The 25,841-nt window shown below is 39.7% G+C and overlaps 1 protein-coding gene and 1 non-coding gene across 12 annotated transcripts in view; one reads left to right on the top strand and one right to left on the bottom strand.

Moving 5' to 3' along the window:
* PLCE1 (phospholipase C epsilon 1) overlaps positions 1 to 25,841 on the bottom strand; it is a 375,911-nt gene that overhangs the window by 168,997 nt on the left and 181,073 nt on the right. For all 11 annotated transcript variants that reach the window (XM_078346073.1, XM_078346074.1, XM_078346075.1 and 8 more), the window contains one exon: positions 4,110 to 4,426. In XM_078346073.1, coding sequence (XP_078202199.1) covers positions 4,110 to 4,426 — 317 coding nt within the window. The remainder of the gene's footprint in view (positions 1 to 4,109; positions 4,427 to 25,841) is intronic.
* Positions 17,919 to 18,025, top strand: LOC118146491 (U6 spliceosomal RNA). Its single transcript, XR_004732351.1, has one exon. It is a non-coding gene; the product is annotated as a U6 spliceosomal RNA (small nuclear RNA).

Below are 25,841 nucleotides of genomic sequence, written 5' to 3'. Positions count from 1 at the left end.
GTTTTTAATACAACACATAAATGCTTGAGATGGTGGATACCTTATTTACTCTGATGTGATTACCACTGTAGGCCTGTACCAAATTATCCCTTATATCCCATATAGATATACACCTACTATGTATCCACAAAAATTAAAACTAAAAGTTCAAATAAACAAATAAGTGAAAGAATGAATGAATGAATGAATGAATGAATGAATGAGGGAGTGATGGCAGAAACCTAGATAACAGAAAATTGGATAGAAATAGAAACAGAAAGAGAAGTAGAAAAAGGATAGACACACAGAAGATTTAGAAAAGAAGTAGAAACAGAGGGAGGGAAGAGGGAAAAGAGACCCAAGGCTAATTAAATAATTCTCAATTAGCAAGTCAGGTTTTACTACAGACTTGCACCTGATAATTTAACAAGAAAGAAGCAGCTGGGTAAGAAGAGCTAGACTTTGAAAAAAGATCTGGATTCTGATATCCACTCAGCTACTTAGACAAGTGACTCAGTCTCTCTGAGGTCACGGCTTAAAAAATTTTTTTTTTATTTTAAAGTAATTTTAGATTTACAGAAAAGTTGCAAAAGACAGTACAGAGAGTTCTTGTACACCCTTCACCCAGCTTCATCTAATGTTAGAATCTTTCATAATCATAGCACAATTGTCAAAGCCAGGAAATTAACATTGATACAATCATACTGACTAAGCTATAAGCCTCCGCGTTTCTGTAGTCTTTCCATTAATGTCTTTTCCTGGTCCAGAATCCACTAGGATCCCACACTGCATTTAATTGTCATGTCTCTTGGTCTCCTCTAGTCTTTGACAGTACCTCAATTTTTTCTTACCTTTTATAACCTTGACACTTTTGAAGAGTAGAATGTCCTTCCATTTAGATTTGTCTGATATTTTTTTCATTACTAGATTTATGTTTTGCGTTTTTGGCACGAACACCATAGATATAAGTCCTGCCTTTCTCAGGGCATCGTATCAGGAGGTGTATGTTGATATGTCTCATTACTGATCATGTTAGCCTTGATCACTTGGTCAAGCCAGTGTCTACTGGGTTTCTTCATTGTTCTATTTTCCCTTTGTATTGATAAACATCCTGTGGAGAGATGCTTTGAGACTATTTGCAAATATCTTATTTCTCATCAAAGTGACTTTTGCCCAATAATTTTAGAATTCATCAGTGGTCCTTGTCCGCCGCAGTTATTACTGTAGTGTTCTAATGAAGATTTTCTATTTTTCTCATTCTTTCTACATTTATTAATTGAAAATTTTCTATAAGTAAGTGCTGTCCCTACTCCTCACCCCTACCACACTGATTTATTTATATCTGTATGAACTCAAGAATATTTATTTTACTCTATGGGCCATAATTCAGCACTATCATTATTTATTTTGTTGCCTAAGCTTCACTTTCTTCATCTGCAAGACAGGGATAATGACAACTGTCATAAGAATTTAATGAGATCTCTAAAAATGTGAAAATATAATGTCTAGTCCAGCGCAACTATTAAATAAATGCAAACTCCATTTCTTCCTTTTTTTTTTACAATATGTAAAGCCATGCTAATTTGAAGGCAAGGCCATTAGAAATTGGTGAAAATCTGAATTTGAAAATTCTCTTTTGATGTAATGAAACTTTTTAAAGGTATACAAAGAACTAGAATTTAGCTATTCCAGTCTCGTCTAGTAGAGATCATTCGGGATCTGACTATATGAGACTGATTTTTAATCAGCATACCCATAATTGTATGAAAATAGATGCTTGAGAATACTTGAAACAGACTGTTCTCTTAAGTAGTTTAAGTGTTTTCCCAGAAATCTTGTTTACGTTCTGAAGTTGCTTAAACTATTTTCAGAGATAGTCCAAAGCCTGCCTCTACCCAGCTGTAGGTCATATCATCACTAACTCTGAATTAGTGAAATCACTGATTCGACTTTGATTCCCAAGGTTATGGAAGTGAATGGAAGAAATCCAAGTTTAATTTAAAATTAGATTTTAAAAGTTTTGGCAATTCACTTTTAAATTCAGGTGGAAAAATAAAAATAAAAAAAAAATAACATAGAGTCCTAAGGATGTGAGAGTGGGTAGATCTGGAAGTTAAAAATAATTCATGAAATACAGTGAAATCCACTAATAAAATCATTCAGTTTACTGGAACTTTCATTTTTCCATCCCATTTTTATCAGTAAGGAAAATCAAGAACATCAGGAGATTTATTTTTAAAAACAACTTTGGGGCAGTGATGTTTGCAAGCTCTCATGTGGACTCCCAGAGATTCTGTCTTACTCAGTTTAGGGTTGGGGTGGGGCTGGGAATCTGCAGTTTTAGCAGACACCACCCCCCAGTGCAATCCTGCTGCAGGTGGGAAGCAGCATCCTATAGTGGTTGAAAGCCCAGGCTCCAGGGCCTGACTATGTGGGCTTAAACCAAAATTGCCACCTACCACTTGTGTAATCTTGGGAAAATAACTCCATCTCCACATACCTCAGTTTCCCATTAATTAGAAAATTAGCCCCATTGATAAGATGGAGCTAATGACATGACAATGTCTGTCTCCCAAGGTTGTTGTAAGGAGCAAGTAAGTGGTACATATAAAATAACAACAGTGCCAGATGGACTGGTGTTCAGGGCATGTCTGGGCACAGAATCACTTGAGCTCAGCCTCTAACATTTGCTGCATTCACTGGGCCTTATCAGGTCACCGACATTTACAGCCATCATCAGGATTTGGACTGGCAAGCTATGGAGGCTACAAAGTGAGCTCCAGTTAGAAAGTGATTCGTGTTTTTTTCTAGAGATGGCGTCTCACTCTGTCACCCAGGCTGGAGTACAATGACATGATCCTAGCTCACTGAAGCCTCTAACCTTCTGGGCTAAGGGATCCTCTGTTCTTAGCCTCCAGGGAGACTACAGGTGTGTACCACCATGCCCAGCTAATTTTTAAATTTGTACAGACAAGGTCTTGTTATTTTGCCTAGGCTGGTCTTGAACTCCTGGCGTCAATAGATCCTCCCGCCTGCCTCACCCTCCTAAAGTGCTGAGATTACAGGTATGAGCCACCGCACCTGGCCAGAAAGTGTTTAAGTAACAATGGCTGACAGATCCTCAGTCAATCAGAGATGTATATGACTCAGAATAGAAATATCCTGTTAGCATTTAGGTAGAGTTTACTAAATTACCAAAATAGAAAACTATTGTATCTGTGTTGAGCCAACAACCAACAAACATACCAATTAATATTTTGTGATTTAATATTCAAAACAAAATAAATTAAGTCTAAAACATAAAATGTAGAATAGAAAAGTCAGGGTGTGGGTCACATTACTAAGAGAAAGTGCCTTTTAAGCCCAAGAGGGCAGTCAGCCCTGACCCCAGCATTGCATGGAGACTCCCTGCTCCTTCTTGCTGCTCCTCCCTGCCCCAGGGCCACAGGGATGCCAGCCAGTGGCTCTTTATCTCCCAGTGAGTCCCTAGACCCCCACACAATGGCTTTGCCCTAAGTATTCCCACACTCCAGTCACACCTGTCTTTTTCAGAACAGCTTCTGATGTGGTCTCAGAGGCTTTGGAGTGACTTTCTGGGGCTGAGGATCTTCATGGGATGCAGAGAGAACTGAGGTGATTCACTGCCCCCCAATGAATTGCCCCATGGTTCCCACCTGCTCTGCTGACCCAGGTGTTTCTGCTGAGGAAGTCCTGATAATGGAAGCGGGTGAGGGGGTTAGTTATACAAATACGGCCAGGAATCATGCTGTCAAAACTCAAAATTGAGGCATGTGGTTTTAAAAGCATCTGTGGGAATGAGGGTTTGGTGGGGAAGAGGAAGGGGCTGGGCATTGGCATTCTGGGTGCCCAAAGGGACTAGGATTGGTGGACTGGGTAATGCTATGGAATGGAGGTGAAATCAATTAGGCTTAAGGGCAAGTTGGGGTACAGTGAGAGGAAGGATTGCAATGTGATGTCTCCTTGCCTGGAAAGACAACAACCATCATGGAAGTGGCAAGACAGAGTGGCAATGAGATACATCAGGAACAGACAAACCTAGAAGGGGAAGGATGCTTGAAAATCACTTACGGGCAAGTGAAATACCAAGACATCAAAAAGTGGCTTCTTACCTCATTAAACCTCACCACCAGATCTTCAAGGGCATTGTGCTCTCCATTCTGAGTGCTAAGAATCGACGCTGAGATGGACGCTTTGAGGCAGGGCAGGGACCTCTGGCATTCAGGAGTGCCCAAGTCCCGGGTTAAGAAGCAGAGGTAGTCAACTGGCAAGACCCTGCGGTAAATACTCTGCTCCTGCTCCATCAGGATGCTGGCAACTTCCTCTGGGAATTGGATGAGAGGCTGCAGATCAATCAGCTCCTTACTGATCCCAGCTGAACTTGAAGGGAGGGCATTAGAATTGGCCACAGAGGGGCCTGGCTGGCGTTCTGAAACAAAGCAACAAATGAAAACTGAAATTATCACTTCAAACTACTTCATTTCTGTATTATTAAACTCTGCAGTCATCATCCCTGAATTTGACTTCTTTCTTCCCTTCTATTCTAATAAAACTTCTCTGTCCTCAGCAAACTTCTAGTTCCTTGGCCTTGGTCTGGTGCCATGAAAAGCATTTTAGATGGTACTCAGCAGACAGAGATTCCCTAAGAAGACAGCTTGACTTTCCTCCACAGGCATGTCCCAGTCCCCAATTCTGGGCAGACTCAAACCATGTATGACTTGGCTTCTGGGCTGCTGTATGATGACACTGACAAGTATGCTATGTAGTGACGGGGTTGTCAGCTAGGCCCTCAGGGTGCTCAAACTTGACACGAACTTATTTACTTTTTTCCTAAACAAATCACTATCCTCTTTTCTATTCTTCTCCCACTCCCACACCTGCATTTGATTTCCTCACAGTCATTTGACTGTTTCTTAATTATGTGGAGACAGTTAAGGTCATGTCAGAAACTCCTTCAATTCAGATGCCTTATATTTTTTCCATCTTCTCTTTCCCTGAGAATGGCATGTGCTTCCTCCTCTCCAAGGCCACCCAGGTTTGTGATTAAACCTACCTTTGTCTTCTCTAGAACTTGCTTCAGTGGTTATTTCCACCTTTAATCCCTCACTTTCTGCTGACTTCTTTGCATACCCAAATGTTCAGTTTCCTTTTTCCTTAAAAACAAATGAATAGGACATCCCTTATCCTTTAAACCCCAAATCTTCTCTGTCTTTCCCTTCACTATGTACCTTCACCAGGTAGTCCACAGACCCTGATTCCTTCTTCCATGAGTATGGTGACTATATCTTCTAATGAAAAAATCAGGCCAAGCTGTCTATCCAAATTAATACACCAATGAGGACATGGGACAGAAAAATGGAAGCCAGGTTGGTCCTGCTCAACTCTAAGCATTTTAATACATCTTTTGAACCAAATTACCAAAAATCTTCTGTAGCCAAAAATGGATACTGTCAAATTATATTTGGTTCTATCTAAACTTGCATTAAAAAAATTAAAATTAGGTTGATGCTTAAATCTACCCTACATGGCCTCCCTCTCCAACTTTCTGAATAGTTTAGAAAGCGACTAAGTTTCCTGAAAATTGAATCCAAATGTGGCTTGACGAAAGAGGCTAACTGAAATTTCTAGATACTGATAATTTATATACAATGGAATTAGCCAAATATAGGAATTCTTCTCAGAAGTAACCAACTCTAAGATGTGATCTCAAACTACAGCATTCTGCAGAGAAAATAAAAGGAACTCCAGCCACTTCTCTAATATATAAGAGAAGAGATAATGTAATACAATATGCAAATAATGTAAGATAAGATGTCACATTTGAAACTCCAATATATCTTGAGATATGAATCACATATGGAGTTACAATGAAAAGTCTAGTGACTGGTGGGAAACAGCAATAAAAGAGGCCCAAATAAAGAATAGAAAGTAACCTGGTCAGTGTAACCCTAATAAATCTAGTGGCCCCAGTATAAGCATGTATCTCAGTATAAGCATGGCATCGCACTAAAAAAAAGAACCATACACACGAATTAAATGCTAGAAGCTTTGAAACAATGTCAACCTTTCATGTAGGTTTCCTTAAAGCTGGATTACTCAGGGATTTCATATCATGTACCACCAAAACATCTGAGAAGTCTTCTTGGGACATAATTCTCTGTCCCCTAAGTTCTATACTTTTAGCAGCTGTTAAAAACACTTCCCACTTTCCCTCATCCATGTTAAACTCTCCTTATTATCTCCTCTTTTCTCTTCATATGACACATTGTCCCAGTACTTAGCGGTAACTCTGGGCTTGCTCTCTACAACATGGGCCATTGGAAGATGGATTAAAAACTGAGTAGTTCTAGGACCCCTGGTCCTTCCTTATCATCCATGAAGCAAAGGTGAATAAAATTTTCCACCTCATTGTTTGCTCACAGTCCCATATTCTTCAGTTAATAGGTATTCTAGACTGGGCACTGTCGCTCACACTTGTAATCCCAGGACTTTGGGAGGCCGAAGCAGGCAGATCACAGGAGTTCAAGACCAGCCTGGCCAACATGGTGAAACCCTGTATCTACTAAAAATACAAAAAAATAGCTGGGCATAGTGGCAGGCACCTGTAATCCTAGCTACTCAGGAGGCTGAGACAGGAGAATCACTTGAACCTGGGAGGCAGGGGTTGCAGTGAGCCGAGATCATGCCATTGCACTCCAGCCTGGGCAACAAGAGCAAAACTCCGTCTCAAAGAAAAAAAAAGTTATTCTATGGCAGAGTAAGGCTGTATTAGTCCATTTTCATGTTGCTAGAAAGAACTACCTGAGACAGTAATTTATTTATTTTTATTTTTATTTTTATTTTAGGCTGTCTATTTTTTTTTGAGGGAAAAAGAGAAGAAGGGGAAAAAAAGAAAAAGAGGGAAAAAGGAATATTACTTCATTCCTAAAATGGGTTCCAATAATGGCCGATCAATATTTTGAGTGTTTAAAGTGGTTAATGCATATTTTATGTGTTTAAAATGGAGATCTCTATTGTGTTTATTTGTTCTGGCTCTGAGTTCAAGTCCTGGATATCGTTATCAATTTTTTGTCTCATTGAATCTAAATCTCATTATGTGTCTTATGTATCTGGGTGTTAAGATCTCTTATTGTTGCATTAATCCTTTTACCCTTGCATCCTTGTAGCTTTGAAATCTATTTTATTAAGTGTGAGAATTGCAACTCCTGCTTTTTATTTATTTATTTTTGCTCTCCATTTGGTTGGTGAGTTTTTTTCCATCCCCTTGTTTTGAGTCTTTGTATATCTTTAGATATATCGTTAGGTTTTGTGGATAATGTATATTTTGTGTGTTTAAAATGGAGAGCTCTATTGAGTTTATTTGTTCTGGATCTTAGTTCCAGTCCCGGATATTGTTATCAATTTTCTGTCTCGTTGAATCTAAATCTCATTATGGGTCTTATGTATCTGGGTGTTAAGATCTCTTATTATTACATTAATCCTTTTATCCTTGTATCCTTGTAGCTTTGAAATCTATTTTGTCAAATGTGAAAATTGCAATTCCTGCTTTTTATTTATCTATTTTTGCTCTCCATTTGGTTGGTACGTTTTTTTTCCCCAACCCTTTATTTTGAGTCTATGTATATCTTTGGATATACCGTTAAATTTTGTCTGTATCTTTTGATTGGGAGACTTGGTCGATTTAAATTTAGGGTTGCTGCCATTTGATATTAACTGGCTATTTTGTCCTTTTGTTGATAAAAATTCTTCTTTATGTTAATGCTCTTTACTTTTTGGTGTATTTTTAGAAAGGGTCATACTGGTTGTTCCTTTCTGTGTATAGTGCTTCTTTTAGAAGTTCTTGTAAAGCAGGCCTGGTGGTAATATAATCTCTGAGTACTTGCTTGTTCCTAAAAAATTTTATTTTTCCTTCAAATGTAAAGCTTAAATTGGCAGGATATGAAATTCTGGGCTGAAAGTTCTGTTGATTAAGTATATTGAATATTGGCCCCCACTCTCTTCTAGCTTGTAGGGTTTCCGTTGAGAGATCTGCTGTAAGCCTAATAGGCTTCCCTTTATGGGTAACTTGATCTTTCTCTCTGGCTGCCCTTAATATTTTCTCCTTCATTTCGATCTTGGTGAATCTAACGATTATGTGCCTTGGGGTTGGTCTTTGAGGAATATCTTTGTGGTGTTCTCTGTATTGCCTGGGGTTGAATAGTGTCCTGCTTTGCTAAATTAAGAAAATTTTCCTGGATAATGTCCTGGAGAGTATTTTCCAGCTTGACTTCATTCTCTCCGTCACATTCAGGTACACCAATCAAGCGTATATTAGGTCTTTTCACATAGTCCCATATTGCTTGGAGACTTTGCTCATTCCTTTTTATCCTTTTTTCTCTATTCTTGTCTTGTTTTGTTTCATTAAGTTGATTTTCGACCTCTGATACCCTTTCTTCTGCTTGATCCATTCGGCTGTTTAAGCTTGTACATGTTTCACTAAGTTCTCGTGTTGTATTTTTCAACTCCATAAGTTCATTTTTATTCTTCTCTATATTGTCTATTCTTTTCAACATTTCATCTAACCTTTTTTCCAAGTTCTTAGTTTCTTTACATTGGGTTAGAACAAGTTCCTTTAACTCCCAGAAGTTTCTTATCATCCACCTATTAAAGCCTACTTCAGATAATGGAACACAGGGCTTGTTCCGTTACTGATGAGTCCTTTTCCATCAGGACTTGTTCGGTTGCTGATGAGTCCTTTTCCATCAGGGTTTGTTCTGTTGCTGATGGGTTCTGATTTTGAGTATACTCGGCCTTCTTAGGCTGTTTTTTTCCCTTCATTGTAGATGAACCGCCTTTCTAATTAGTTTTCTGAGTCAACATCCGACTTACTGATTCCCAGTGGTGGGATCCGAGCAACCCACTGTGGCAGCCTAAATAGCAGCGATAAGACTGATGGTGCTCTTCTGCCCGGGAATCTCTGGTCTGGCTTCCCTCTTGAGTCCGCAACAAGCGGCTCTGACTTCCCAGAGCTCCAAACTCCGGTCAGTAGGGGAAGCAGTCCCGTTGGCTCTGCATGAAGAGCTGCTGCACCGAGATGCCGGCAAAACCACTGCGGTGGCCACAAGAGTTGCGCTGGCAACCCGTGGGGCTCCTCCACTGGGAATCGGCTGATCGGTGAGTGACGAAAATTTGTCTAAAAGTGTGGCGTCGTCTCGTTCTCTGGGCTTTCACTGGGAGCTACAATCCTGAGCTGTTAGTGGTCGGCCATCTTGGATCGATAGAGACAGTAATTTATAAAGGAAAGAAGTTTAATTGACTCACAGTTCTGCATGGCTGGGGAGGCCTCAGGAAATTTACAATCATGGCAGAAGGCGAAGGGGAAGCAAGACACATCTTACATGGTGGCAGGAAGGAGAGAGAGAGAGAGAGAAAGAGAGAGAGTGGGGGAAGTGCCACACTTTAAAACCATCAGCTACCATGAGAACTCACTCACTATCACAAGAATAGCAAGGGAGAAATCTGCCCCCATGATCCAATCATCTCCTACCAGAGCCCTCTTCTGACAAGTAGGGATTACAATTTGAGATGAGATTTGGGTGGACACAAGAGCCAAACCACACTGCAAGGGAGAATTCTGCCCCCATGAGGTAATCATCTTCCACCGGGCTCCTCTTCTGATAAGTGGGGATTATAATTTGAGATGAGATTTGGGTGGGGACAAGAGCCAAACCATATTGAAGGCTATATCTTTAGATACTGTCACAGCCTAGAAATATTTACTATGAGACATAGTAACTTCACATTCTGATTCTCTGCTCAAATAAGTTTCCTGTTCTAAGTGCTTTATATAGATTAATTCAGGATGTAGATAGTATTATTGTACATATTTTATTCGTAAGACAGCTAAGGGCTGGGTGTGGAGGCTCTCACCTGTAATTCCAGAATGTTGGGAGGCTGAGGAGGGTGGATTACTAGGTCAAGAGATTGAGACCATCCTGGCCAACATGGTGAAACCCTGTCTCTACTAAAAATACAAAAAATTATCTGGACGTGGTGGCGAATGCCTGTAATCCCAGCTATTAGGGAGACTGAGGCAGGAGAATCACTTGAATCTGAGAGGCAGAGGCTGCAGTGAGCCAAGAATGTGCCATTGTACTCCAGGCTGGGCAATAAGAGCAAAACTCTGTCTCAAAAAAAAAACAGAACTAAGGCTCACATAAGGTCATATAAGCAGTAAGTCAGAGAGCTGGGATTTGAGCAGGATCTGTTTAACTCCAGAGCATGTTCCTGATCACTCAGGATATTGCCACATTGGCATTCTGGTTTATAGATGCATCTCAAGTGATTTAATTTAGAATAAATCAATTACTGTGCTAGTTTGTTGTAGTGATCTGATAAAATAACCCCTTCAAACTCCAAAGATAAGGGTTTGACCAAGAGGGTAAACAGTTTCTTCCTTGGTCAGCTTGGAAGCATCACTTCAACCCCTATAACTATGTGATAACGTAGCACACAGAAACTCAGAAGTCCACTCTCCTTTCCTTCCCATGAGTTCACACGAATGTTCCCATGCTTTAAATCAATATTTTTCAAAGTGTGTTACACTGATATGCACAGCACAGTCTCTTGGTTAATAATTTAGGAAACTACTGGGTTAAACAAAGTTAAATAGTCTTTTTTTTTTAACTGCAGAATTTCTCTAAGCCATTAATAATTCCCACGAGGGGAATATAGTATCACAGCACATAGTATCCCTCCTCAACCTTATTGTCTGTCTCTATATCATTTACATGGGATTGCAGTCTCTTCAGAATGTTTCTCATCATACTCAGAGATTCTCACTGGGGGAAATGGAGCATGAGGAGTTTGTGAGGTTGGTGGTTCTAAGGAGGCTGAGTTCACCACGTGGCTGGAATCCTATGTAAAGATGGAAGCAGGGGAGAGATTATGGATTATTGAAGAATTTGTAAATTATTTCCCATGGCTGAAGGCTATATGAAGAGAGATAAAACATCACTGTAGAAAACCAGAAAGGAAGCTTTATTTTCCAGAAGGCACAGAGAACGGCTTGGCTCATAAAGAAACAAAGGCAGATGGGGGTGATGGGAGGATCAAAACACATATACATCCTAGACTTTTGGGTCTCCAGGTCAACCTAGACATCACCCCACCTTGAGAAGGGGGAATCTCAGGCCAAGTCTTTGCTTGAGGGATGCTGCTCTGAGAAGCTGGAGCATCTCTATAGAGCCCTCTTGCCACCACACAGAGCCATTTTCCCTTCTCCTCCCCTCTCCTCCCTGTTCTTCCAGGTGATAGCCAGCCTCTGACCTCAACGACAAGCTGCCATTCCCAGAAGCTATCCATAAATTGCAGAGTCCAGAAATACTAGGTAGGGCCAAGAGATAAGCCTCTAAATTTGATGAGTATTTTTCACCTAATGCCTTGGGGTACAGTGCCTTTGGGGAACCCCTTCCCCTAGGGTTAGTAGTTTCTAAAAATGCTTGTTCAGATCCTGATCCCACCCAAGAGCCTTGGGCTTGGGCTAGAGTCCAGCAAAACCTGCCATTTCCCATTTCTTTCTTTCTTTCTTTTTTTTTTTTACCTTTTGCTTTTTTGGCCCCTATGAAAAGTAAAAGCATTTTTCTTCTCTTGCAGTGCCTCAGATGAAAATGCAGAGTTTACAAGATAATGTTACAGAATCCCTGTGTAATATAAGGGAGTCATGACAGGTAGGCATTGCTAATCTTAGTTGTTTTTTTTTTTTACAAAACTTGAGTTAAGTTGTTACATGATTTGCCCAAGAATCCAGCCTTTGGTCAGCCCTATAACTGGCAAAAGCTACAAGAGAACCTGAAGGTTCTGCTGGCTCCTGGCCCAGTACTCTGTGTTACCTCAAGTTAAGCCTGGGTTATTTTGGGCATGCTCAGTGCTGAAGGGCTGGCATATTATCTGCCAATACAACTGAATGGGCTTAAGAAATGTTAAGAAGAAATCATTCATTAATTTATTGAGTGCCTACTATGTGTGAGGCTTTGTTTTCAGCTACCCTGATGTTGGGGTTTAGTGAACAACAGATTCTTGTTCAGATGGAACACCTTAGGAAAGGACATAAACAATAAGCACAATAAATGACTAATGATGCACATGAGAAGATGATAAAATTGTTATGGTGAAAATCAAAAGAGGGTTCCAGGATGTGGGTGGGGAAGGTGTAGTGTTACACAGCATATCTTTTTTTTTTTTTTGAGACGAAGTCTTGTTTTGTCACCCAGGCTGGAGTGCAGTGGCGCAATATCGGCTCACTGCAACCTCTGCCTTCCGGGTTCAAGCAATTCTCCAGACTCAGCCTCCCACGCACCTGGGAATACAGGGGTGTGCCACCATGCCCAGCTAGTTTTTGAATTTTTAGTAGAGACGGGGTTTCGCCATGTTGGACAGGCTGGTCTCGAACTCCTGACTTCAGGTGATCTACCTGCCTTGACCTCCCAAAGTACTAGGTTTATAGGCGTGAGCCACTGTGCCTACATAGCATATCTTAACTAGACTGTTGGTGACTGTCTCAAGTTTTTCTGTAAATGTGGGCAAAACTTTACCTTCTAACGTGCTCTTGGTGTGATCATCATTACTCCTTCTCGTGTCTCAATGATAGCCACTAATTGAGCTCTTAGTTCTCACCATTTATTAGCTCGTGTGTTAAGTAACGCATTTAATTCTCACAGAGAACCCCATGATCATCCTCTTGCTATAGGTAATCATCTATAGCAAGGATGGTGTGATCATCCTCTTGTTAGAGATGATAAAACACAGGTCAGAAACGTTAAACATTTGCTTAAAGACATCCTGCTACTGAGAGACAGGGCTGAAATGTAAATTCAGCTTTGATTCCAAAAATCTACCCTCTGTTACACTCAGCATTTTGAGGGATCCTCTGCAGATGAGAGGCATTTCTCTCAACACACGTGCATGTGCGTGTACACACACACACACACACACACACACTTCTGGGTAGAGAATGGAGTTGAAGAGTTAGACATGAATACCTTATAGGATTCTGACTTCAGAAGACATCTTCTCCCCAAGCCAGCTAAGCAAACTTCTGATGGTGACTTTAAATAATATCCTATCAAAACCTGGGAGAATCTCCTTGTGCCTATGTTTCAGAAACTTTATCTTTCATTCCCATTCCCTGTGAGGGGTGGTAAAATGGGCACAAGCTTTCTTGAGAGGCAAAACAAAATTTTAAGCATGCATATCCTTTGAACTAGAATCCCACTTCTAGGATATTATCCAACAGAAATGCAAAAATATAGACCTAGTGAGGTAAATTTATATCTATTGAAATTGAATTTATTTCACACAAAAAAAATAGGACAAAAAAGCAAGTTGAGAACAGTGGAATATTATCCTATTGAGGGGAAAATAATTTTATCAATGTAGGTATACGTTGCATATCTGTCCAGTGCACATCAAATAATAGTGTTTATCTTATGCAGTTCCAACTTTTTTGTAATGCACATAAAACAGCACTTTTAAAAATAGATCAAAATGGGCCAGGCACAGTGGCTCATGCCTGTAATCCCAGCACTTTGGGAGGCTGACGACGGTGGCTCATCTGATGTCAGGAGTTTGAGCCCAATTAAGGGCTACAATTGAGACACAATCTCACCATGGCCAACATGGTGAAATTCTGTCTCTACTAAAAATACAAAAAGTAGTGAGGTGGGGTGGTGGGTGCCTGTAATCCCAGCTACTTGGGAGACTGAGGCATGAGAATCACTTGAACCCAGGAGGCAGAGATTGCAGTCAGCCGAGATGGCACCACTGCATTCCAGCCTGGGTGACAGAGCAATACTCCGTCTCAAAAAAAGAAGAAAAAAAAGACCAAAATGATATCCCAAAAATTCAAATGCAACAAAAATCTCAATCTTCTCATGCTCAAAAAACTGGTTCAGGCCAGGTGCGGTGGCTCACGCCTATAATTCCAGCACTTTGGGAGGCCGAGATGGGTGGATCACCAGGTCAAGAGATCGAGACCATCCTGGTCAACATGGTGAAACCCCGTCTCTACTAAAAATAAAAAAATTAGCTGGGCATGGTGGCGCATGCCTGTAGTCCCAGCTACTCGGGAGGCTGAGGCAGGAGAATTGCCTGAACCCAGGAGGTGGAGGTTGCAGTGAGCCGAGATTGCACCATTGCACTCCAGCCTGGGTAACAAGAGCAAAACTTTTCTCAAAAAAAAACTAGTTCAGCTTTTGGCCTGTTCAGATTTTTTTCAATAAATATGGTAATATTGTTTTTTTTTAAGTTACTTAAAGTTACAATTAAAGAAGAAAGTTGGAAAAACTTATTGTATCTACTCTATCCATTTTCCTTTTATTTGAATTAATTTTGTAGTCTTTTTTAAGTATTAGATTCTCAATTGTACATTTAATAGTTATTCAATGATGCAATTCTAATTATATAAAAGAAGACACAGAAGAACATTGATTTCTTCTTAGAAGATTCAGAGCTGATTTAAATACACTAAATCTCAGGCAGAGCTGAAAATTGCTTTCAACAGGGAAGTGATAGGTTTGGAAAAAGGTTACTTAATTGGTGACTTTATCTTATTATCTGTTATTGGTTTTCAAAGTAACAAAATCAATCTTGCAACAGATGTGTCTGGCTTGTCCTGAAAATTACATGCAAAAGATGAGCTCACAAAAATCAATGAAGCATATTACCTCTAAGTCAGTACTTAAAAGAGAAAAAAAATCCAATATATCCAGACTGAGAGTTAAGACATATTCAGATGAAACAATCTACCAGACAAAAGAGCCTTAGAGCAAAAAGAAGAAATTCGAAAGAATTCCCACTAATAACAAACAACTTTTGCCCCAGTTCCAAAGAAATGTGCTGACTGCAAAAAACATAGACAATATAAAGAAGTATAAAGAAGAACATTTAACATAATAATCTCATACCCAGAGGTAGTCTCTGCTAATATTTTTGTTGTTACATTTCATATTTTTCTATAAATACACACAATATTCACCAAATTAGAATCAGAGAACACTTTTTTCTAACATAAAAAAACTCCATAGTGCACTTTTCCCTCAACTCTCAGACTATTCTTGTAATATTAGATTTTCGATGTCTCTTTATGTTAAACTTCTAACCATTATAATAACACTGTGATAAACAATCTTGTAAATCTATCTTTATCTGTGCTTATTATGCTAAATAACATCGAAAGAGAGAAAAATTCCCTATCTGCATTGGGAAATTTCTAGGGAGCAGCATTTTCTCAACTGTTCTTTTTATAGCACATTAACTGTTTTATCAGTATCTGTCACTGATCACTCATCTATTTCTGATTACATTGGGCAAAAAAGAATAATGAGTCAAAATTGATATGGTAAGTTGTAATAGTGTGTTGTCTCATTTTGGGAAGATGGCATTACTGACTCAAAATTGACAAGAAGGGAACTCGAGTGTTTTTGGTGACAATCTGATACCTTCTCACCCAGCAGCATAGTCCTGAGGTATGGCTGACTTTCTACATATGGGCTGGTTCCAGAACTCAGCCCAATCTGAGCTCCAAAGTCTGACTGGCTGAGCTATTTAAACTACATTAATTACTCTGAAGGGATTCTGTGTCTCTGTTTTATAACAATCAACAATCATCATCATAAATGAATTATAATATTATTTAATTTATAATAGTATAACAGCCCAGTACTTACAGTGTGCCAGGAATTATATTAAAGCTCTCTACTGAGATCTCCCTCAATCCTCACAACCACTCTATGTAGACAGCACAGCACCCAACACTGTTATTATTCCCATTAGCAGATGGGCACACAATTAAAGAACTTGCTCAACATCACACTGAGATAAATGATGGAACCAGTGCCACACTGGTCTGACACCAAAGTCCAGCATCTTGAAATCACCAGCCTACACTGACTCAAAGGGTTTCTTCCTTCTAGTCTCAATATACAAATGACAATCAGAGGGTGAATGAGGCAGGACTCAGGCTGAATGCCTAGGTTGTAAGGAACTACAGGGATAGCTGTGATAAATTTTTCATACTTTACACATCAGAAAACCATGCCTCTGAGAGGTCAAGCTTCTTACCCAAGGTCACAGAGCTGATTAGTGGCAAAAATGGACCAGGACTTAGGGACTCTGACTCCCAGTCCAGAGCACTGCTTCCATACTCCACTGCCTCCCTTACTGGTGTGGTTAAAATCTCAAGTGCTGTGAGCTCTTGGGGGCAGCTCCCCTGGGGTAGAAGTAGAGTGGGGTCTTGGGACTTACAAGCCCAGCTCAGTTGCTGACTTGCTTCATGACCTTGGGTAAGTTCTAAACAACTATGGGTATGTCACAGTGATGGTGGGGAAATTAAAACAAGGAAATGCACGTAAATGTTTACTATACATTCAACCCTTAATAGTCAGCCATCTTATCATCATCATGAATTCAACAATTGCAAGAGGAAGAATGCTGGGGCCTTTGATCTTAGACGCTCAATGGGAGACTTAGTCATATTTCCAACCATTTCAGGCTATGGAAACTTTTACTTTGTTTTTATAACCTGCAACTTGCACCCTTTGGTGTGGTGCCCACCATAATAAAAAGAAAATAGTTTTTAAGATCCCAAGTGTACCTCACTTACTCATATAAAAAGAAACATCTGAATTATCTTGCCACACACTGTACTAATGAATCCCCCCATTTCACAAAGAGACCCTGGCCCCCCAAAACACCAAAAAAGGCTGTTCTTAACTCTGCAGCTCTTCCCTCTATGAAAAGAATATGTGTGACATAATAAAAAAATAAATATAAATATATATTTGGTCTCTGCTCCCAGTTCCTGACATAGGACTCCTAAAACTCTAGAAGCATCCTTTTTTCTAATATTTGGTCCTAAATCCCTTGGGGTTTCCTGGGTGGCTCCTGGATAGCTTCAAGATGAGGGCTGTGCACCAGACAGACCAAGCCATGATTACAAGCTTGGAACCTTAAGCCCCACCCACCATCCTCTGGATGGGGAAAGGAACTGAAGACTGAGTTAATTAATCATGCTGAGGTTATGAAGCCTCAATAAAATTTCCTAAACTATGGGGTACACAAAACTTCCGAGTGAATGAACACGAGGTGCTGGGAAGGTGGTCACCAGAGAGAGCATGGAACCTCGGGACCTCCTTTCCCACATGTTGCTCTATGTTCCTCTATGAAGAAGTGCATAGAGCATAGGCTGTTCATTTGCATCCTTTATCATAACTGGTAAAGTAAGTAAAGTGTTTCCCTTAGTTTTGTAAGCCCATCAGAGCAAATGATTGAACCCTAGAAGAGAGTCATGAGGACCCCCAGTTTGTAGCCAATTTGGTCAGAAATACCAAAAGCCCAGGACTTGTGATTGAAGTGGGAGCAGTCCTGTGGCACTGAGCCCTGGTGTCTGACGCTAGCTCCAGGTAGAAAATGTCAGAACTGTGTTATAAGACACCCAGTTGGTATCCGGAGAGATGGAGAATAGATTGTTGGTGTGGAAAAACCCCACACGTTTGGTGTCAGAAGCGTTGTGAGTGTAGAGGAAACAGCTTTTCTCTGTTAATAGTCACATCCCTGATCATCACATGCCATCAAGATGTCAGAACAGTCTCAGAGTTAAATTCTTTCATGCTAAAACATTGCTGAGCTATTTATGTCCATTCTTGTTTTAAACTGAGATATAATTCACATACCATAACATTTATTTTCTAGGCTAGGCACAGTAGCTCACATGTATAATCCCAGCATTTTGAGAGGCTGAGGTGGAAGAATCACCTGAGCCCAGGAGTTTGAGGCCTGCAGTGAGCTATGATTGTGCCACTGTACTCCAGCCTGGGCGACAGAGTGAGACCCTGTCTCATTTTTTTTTTAACTTTCTAAAGTGTACAGTTTAAAGTATGCAATTTGTGCTCACTTCAGCTGCATATATACTAATACTGGAATAATACAGAGAAGATTAACATGGCCCCTGTGCAAGGATGACACATATATTTGTGAAGCATTCTGTATTTTTTAAAAAACAAGAACAAAAAATAAAGCATACAATTCAGTGGTTTTAGTATATTCACAGAGTTATGTAACCATCACCATGATCAATTTTAGAACATGTACATCACCTCCCAAAACATGTAATCCTGTACGTGGTGGCCATCACTCCACTCCCCCAGTCCCTCTCACATAGGCCCTGATAACTGCTAGTCTACCTCTGTCCCTAAGGATTTGCCCATGCTGGACATTTCATATAATGGGATCATAGAATATATGGCCTTTTGTGTCTGGCTTCTTTCACTTAGCATAATGATTTCAAGGTTTATCAATGTTGTAACATGCATGGATATTTCATTTCTTTTTTATAACTGAATAATATTCCATTGCATGTGTATACCACATTTTGTTTATTCATCAGTTAATGGACATCAGGTTTGTTTACATTTTGGGGCTCTTATGAATGATGCCATTATGAGCATTTGTAAAAACATTTTTTAATCCAAAAATAATTTTTGTTTGAATGTATGTTTTCACTTCTCTTGGTTATATACCTAGTGGTGGATTGTTGGCTTATATAACTCCAAGGTTTAGCATTTGGAGGACGTTCCAGTTGTTTCCTACAGGGGTTGTACCAACTTAAGTTCCTGCCAGCAATGCTTAGGGCTTCAATTTCCCACATCCTTGTCAACAGTAGTTTTCCTTCTTTCTTTCTTTCTTTTTTTTTTTTTCAATTATCGATCCTAGTGGGTGAAGTGGACAGGGGTCTTGCGACATTGACTAGGCTGGGCTTGAACTCCTGGCCTCAAGCAATCTTCCCACCTTGGCCTCCCAAAGTGTTGGGATTACAGGCATGCGTCACCATGCCTGTCCTGCACCTTATGGTTTTGATGTGAATATTCCTAATGATGTTGAGCATCTTTTCATGTGCTTATTAATCATTTATACATTTTCATTAGAGAAATGCCATTTTTGAATTGTGTTGTTGGGTTTTCTGTTGTTGAATTTTAGTTCTCTCTGTATTCTGGTTATTAATCTCTTATTATATATGTGATTTGCAAATATTTTCTCCTATTCTGTAGGTTGCCTTTTTACTCTACTGATACTGTCCTTTGATGCAAACAAAAGCTTTTAATTCCAATTTATCTTTTTTTTTCTTACTTGTACCTTTGGTATCATATCCAAGAAATCATTGCCAGACCCAATGATGTGAAGCTTTTCCTCTACATTTTCTATGAGTTTTATGGTTTTAGGTCTTCTGTGTATGTCTTTGATCCATTTTGAGTTAACTTTTACACATGGTGCAAGGTAAGGGTCCAACTTCATTCTTTGGCTTGTGAATATCCAGTTTCTCCAACACTGTTGCTTCTCCATTGTCTTGGCATCCTTGTTAAAAATTATTTGATCATATATATGAGGGTTTATTTTGGGGCTCTGTATTCTATTTGGTCTTTATGTCTGTTTTCATGCCTGTATCACAACATTTTGGTTACTATAGCTTTGTAGTAAGTTTTGAAATCAGAAATCTTTTAAAAAATTATTTTGGCTATTCTGGGTTCCTTATTAATTTCTGCAAAAAAAAGACAGCTTGAATTTTATAGAGATTGTACTTAATCTACAGACTGTTTTGCAAAAATATTGCCATTTGAACAATGCTAAGTCTTCCATTTCATGAATACAGGATGTCTTTCCATTCATTTAGGTCTTTAACAATTTCAACAATACATTGTAGTTTTCAATACATAAGTCTTGCACGTTGTTAAATTTATTCCTATGTATTTGCTTCATTTTCATACTACTATAAATGGAATTTTTCTTGATTTCCTTTTTGGATTGTTAATGGTTGGTTATAAAAATACAACAGATCTTGTACTCTGCAACCTTGCTGAACTCATCTATTAATTCTAATAGTGTTTTAGTGGATTCCTTAGGATTTTCTAGATATGAGTACATCATCTGATAATAGAAATAGTTTTATCTCTTCTTTTCCTATCTGGATACCTTTTATTTATTTTTCTTGCCTAATTGCTCTGGCTAGAACTGACAGTACATCTTTGTTTGGTTCTTGATCTTACATGGAAAGTTTTTAGTCTTTCGCCAGTAGATGTGATGTTAGCTGTGGGTTTTGCATAGATGCACTTTATCAGATTGGGGAAGTTCCTTTCTATTTCTATTTTGTTGAGTGTTTTTTTCATAAAAGGATGTTAGATTTTGTGAAATGCTTCTTCATGTCTACTGAGATGGCCATGAGGTTTTTGGTCCATTGTTCTATTAATATGATATATTATATTGATTGATTTTCATGTTTAACTCTACATTAATTTTTACTTGAATATATTACATGTTTAAGTATAGTCTAACTGAGAAGAGCTTTGTACAAGACCAAAGACATTTTCTGTCTATTTGCAATTCTGGCTCTAACTTGGACCTGTATTTTGGACAAGAACAAACAGTAAACTGCAACGTGACTGTAACCATGACTTCAAATCATAAACAATCTGATATTTTTAAAAATTATGTTTCTTTTAAAAAAAGGAAACATATATATATTTTAAAAGTAATGTTGAACATGCAAGTTTTATTGTTGTTTGTTATTAAAATCACATTTTCAACCTTTGACAATATGAGTTTCAATTAAAATAGTTCTACTACTTATAACCAATGCATGAGATTTCTGATTTTGAAACATACTGTTGCAGAAATAAACTGTACCAGACTTTGGGTAGGTCAAAGTCACTTAATGTAATGAGGAAAACACATATGGTCTTGCAATTCTTTCCCCTATAAAAGGCAGCAGTAATAATGATACTGATGAAATTACTTGGTAACATTCACAGAATGTGCTGCTTAGCTATCTAAGCACATTACTGGAAAAATTTTATTTAAGTATCTTATTTAGTTCTATCAGCAACTCTGTGGCTGATGTGCAATTAGTACTCCGTTTTATAGATGAGGAAACTCAGAGATGTTAAGTAATTTGTCCAAATATTCAAAGGTAGTTAACTAGTAAAGTCCGAATTCTGAACCACAGGCAGGTGACTCCAAATCCCAGGCTTTTAACCATTTGTTGTAATTTGGTTTTAGTTTAAGAGAGTTTAATTTATGAGGGAACTCATAATTGTTTATTTCCCCTTTTCAACTGAAAAGGGACCAAAACCTAGAAGGTTATAGATTTGTAGCATTCTACTTGTTGGCCAAATGGTATTACACGTTTAACACTCATTGAGTGGATTCAGTGAGTGCTAATGTGAATTCCACCTATGCGATATATCTAATCTAGCAATAAACAAGGTTGTAAAGAAACTGTTTTATGTTTATGCAGTTAATAATTTTTTAGCTATGTGTGATGATTTAAGTAGAAAATCTTTATTCACAAAGTCAAACCCACTTTAATTTTATTTTTAATATATTTTTGTTTCTTTGACATCATAATGACTTTTAAAATTTTTCTTTTAAATTATAGATTCAGGAGGTACATGTGCAAGTTTGTTACATGGCTGTATTGTGTAAGGCTGGGGTTTAAGCTTCCAGTGAATCCATCGCCCAAATAGTGAGCATAGTACCCAATAGGTAGCTTTTCAACCCTTGTCCCCTTACTCCCTCCTATCTTTTGGAGTCCCTCATTCATTGTTGCCATCTTTATGACCATGTGTACCCATTGTTTAGCTCCTGCTTATAAGTTAGAACATGCAATATTTGTTTTCTGTTTCTAATTTAGTTTACTTATGTTAATGGCCTCCAGTTGCCTCCATGTGGCTGCAAAGGACATGATTTTGTTTGTTTTTATAGCTGCATAGTATTCTATGGTGTATGTATATCACATTTTCTTTATCCAATCAACTGTTGATGGACACTTAGGTTGATTCCATGTCTTTGCTATTGTGAATAGTGCAGCAATAAATGTATGAGTGCAAGAGTCTTAGATAAAACGATTTCTTTTCCTTGAGTAGATATCTAGTAGTGGGATTGCTGAATCCAGTGGTGGTTTTGTTTTCAGTTCTTTGAGAAATTGCCACATGGTTTTTCATAGGGGTTGAAGTAATTTACATTCCCACCAACAGTGTATAAGTATTCCTTTTTCTCTGCGTTCTTGCTAACATGTCATTTTTTGACTTTTCAGTAATAGCCATTCTGACTGGTATGAGATCGTGCCTCATTGTGGTTTTAATTTGCATTTCTCTGATGAATAGTGATGTTGAGCATTCTTTCATATATTTGTGGGCCTCTCCTATGTCTTCTTTAGAGAAGTGTCTGTTCATGTTCTTTACTCATTTTTTTTTCATTGATTTGTTTAAGCTCCTTATAGATTCTGAGTATTAGTCCTTTGTCAGATGCAAAGCTTGCAAGTATTTTCTCCCATTCTGTAGATTGTCTGTTTACTCTGTTGATTGTTTCTTTAGCTGTGCAGAAGCTCTTTAGTTTATTTAAGTCCAATTTGTCTATTTTTGTTTTGTTGCGTTTGCTTTTGAGGACTTAGTCATAAATTTTTTGCCTAGGCCAACATCCAGAGGGTTTTTCCTAGGTTTTCTCCTAGGGCTTTTATAGCTTGAGGTTTTACATTTAAGTCTTTAATCCGTCTTGAGTTAATTTTTGTATATGGTGAGAGGTAGGGGGTCCAGTTCCATTCTTCATATGGCTAGCCAATCAAACCCACTTCTAATAGGAAAAAGAGGGACTATGCCAAAGTGTCAAGTGATCCATTTTGGGACATTGATGAGGTGCATTAAAATTACCACAGAGTTGGTTTTATGGAGGGGGCTTGGGAAACTACTTTAAGCCCATGGACCTTCTTTGAGTCTTGGCTCAGGACACTACATTATTGTGGCTTTCTTCTTAACTCACTGGCTATGGTGCTCATTTCTGGCCCTCCTGCCACCTTTCAGCCTGAACTTACAGTTTTCAGTCCTTTGCATACCCCTCTCTCCTCCTAAGAAAGCTCACCTAAAGCTGCGACCATCACAGTTGAGCAGATGGCTTATAAATGTGTGACTCTGGTTTTGACCTCTAGCCCGAATAAAATCCTAATGCTTCAGTTGGCAGCCTACTTGATGTCCCAGCATCTCAAAGTTGAGATATCCAAACTGGATCTAACTTTTCATGTTCTTTTTATAGCAGGACCTTCATTTCCCCGGGTCCAAAATCTTGGAGGCATTTTTTATTCTTCCATGTCTGGGGCTAAGTTTGTGCATTTGCCCACCAGTTGTCTTGATAATTGGTCCCTTCATGTATGTTCTCATTGTTTACCCTTGACCTCCACCCAAGTGATTATTTGCAACAAGCTCCTGATTGTCCTATACTGTGAAAGACCAAGTGGAGTCCACTACAGGCCAAAGTCTAGGGGATTAAATAGACTGTTTGGCTTTGTGAGAGATGATGTTCATGATGGCAGTGGGAGGTGGGAGGATGGAGGCCAGCCCAGTGAGACGTGTAAAGAAAATGCACATGAGTTATACAGGTCTGGGAGAGACCTCACATTTCCTTCCTAAAGTCAGTTTCTTTCTTATTTGGTATAAAACAGTTATAGGGGGAGGACTCAAGATGGCGCTGTGAGAACAACCCAGGATTGGAGCTCTCATTGAATCCGCAAATGGTGAGTCGGAGTTGCATTTCCAGACTGATCTTTGTTGCCCACAGAACGGGGAAACTCCCAAGTATAAAAAAGACACGGGACGCCAGGCAGTAGGTCTGCCTGGCGAAGCTGGCAGCCGGGGTGGCGGCGGCCGGCCCTACCCAGCAATCCCCACAGGGCGCGCTTGTCCGAGTGCACTGTTGAACCGGCAACCTGAGACTTGAGAGGGCTGGACTTGAGACTGAACGAGACTTGGACAGTAGGCCAGCCCAGGGGATTGCAGGGACAGATCGTTTGGGATACCCGGTGGGACAAACAAAACCGCGATTTCAAACTATCCCGAGCAGACGGTCCGAGACGCTCTGTGGGGGAGGGGCATCCACCACTACCGAGAAAACCCGCCCCAACTGAGATATACGCCCACTGCTGACGCACACAGCCGTTGCCGAGGCAACCCGTCCCTACTGAGATACACGCCCACTGCTGATGCAGCCTGCCGTTGCCGAGGCAACCCTCTACAATGGAGAGACTCCTCCGAAGGGTGTGGCGAAGACCACAGCAGAGCCTGCAGGAACAGGGCGAATCACACAACAGCAGGGCGGAGCCTCGGCAGCCAAACAGTGGCTAGTCTGCCTTCTAGCTGGGCAGGACAACTCATCAGACATCGAAAAATAAATCCCGAACCCCCCAACACAGAGCATTTGAGAAAAAAAGGTTTTTTTTTTAATGAACTCTGTTGCAGCAGAATCAACCATAGCAGCCTAACAGCCCTGAATGAACAACAGAGCTCACAGCTCAGCAATTGAGCTCCAAAACAGTACAGACTGTCTCCTCAAGCAGCTCCCTGACCCCCCTATATCCAAAAGACTAACATTTGGCAGGCATCATCCTGGGACAAAGATAGCAGAAAAAGAAACGGGTAGCATCCCTCACTGTGCCACAGCTGCTAGAGGTGCACCCCAGACAACCAGGGCCTGGAGTGGACCTCAGCAGTCATACAGTGAAGGGGCTAGGCTGGTAGAAGGAAAACCAAGTAACAGAAATACTTCATCATCAACAATCTGGGTGTCCACTCAGAGACCCAATCGAAAAGTCAGCAACTATACAGACGACAAGCGGATAACCCACAAAGATGGGAAGAAACCAGCGAAAAAAGGAGGAAAACACCCGAAACCAGAACACCTCACCTCCTAGAAAGGACCAAAACTCCTCACCAGCAAGGGAGCAAAGCTGGACGGAGAATGACTGTGACGAAATGACGGAATTAGACTTCAGAAGGTGGATAATGAGAAACTTTTGTGAGCTAAAAGAACATGTATTAAATCAATGCAAAGAAACTAAGGAACTTAAAAAAAGATATGAGGAAATGATAACAAGAATGGATAACTTAGAGAGGAATATGAATGAATTAAAGGAGCTGAAAAACACAATATGAGAACTTCGCGAAGCATGCACAAGTTTCAATAGCCGAATTGACCAAGCAGAAGAAAGAATATCTGAAGTTGAAGACCAACTCAATGAAATAAAATGAGAAACCAAGATTAGAGAAAAAAGCGCAAAAAGGAATGAACAAAGTCTCCAAGAAATGTGGGACTATGTGAAAAGACCTAATCTACGTTTGATAGGTGTACCAGAAGGGGACGAAGAGAATGAATCCAAGCTGGAAAATACTCTTCAGGACATCATCCAGGAAAACTTCCCCCACCTAGCAAGACAGGCCAACACTCAAATGCAGGAAATACAGAGAACACCACAAAGATATTCTGCAAGAAGAGCAACCCCAAGGCACATAATCATCAGATTCAACAAGGTTGAAATAAAGGAGAAAATACTAAGGGCAGCCAGAGAGAAAGGTCGAGTTACCCACAAAGGGAAGCCCATCAGACTCACAGCAGATCTCTCAGCAGAAACACTACAAGCCAGAAGAGAGTGGGGGCCAATATTCAACATTCTTAAAGAAAAGAACTTTCAACCCAGAATTTCATATCCAGCCAAACTGAGCTTCAGAAGTGAAGGAAAAATAAAATCCTTTGCGAACAAGCAAGTACTCAGAGATTTTGTCACCACCAGGCCTGCTTTACAAGAGCTCCTAAAAGAGGCACTACACATAAAAAGGAACAACCACTACCAGCCATTCCAAAATCACACTAAAAGGTAAAGAGCATCAACATAATGAAGATTCTACAACAACTAACAGGCAAAACAGCCACTTAGCATCAAAATGGCAGTATCAAATTCACACATAACAATATTAACCCTAAATGTCAATGGACTA

This window comes from Callithrix jacchus, chromosome 12 (genome assembly GCF_049354715.1).
Source record: "Callithrix jacchus isolate 240 chromosome 12, calJac240_pri, whole genome shotgun sequence".
Classification (NCBI taxonomy): Eukaryota; Metazoa; Chordata; class Mammalia; order Primates; family Cebidae; genus Callithrix; species Callithrix jacchus.
The sequence above is the reverse complement of the archived record's forward strand: the minus strand, read 5'-3'. Positions and strand labels throughout refer to the sequence as shown.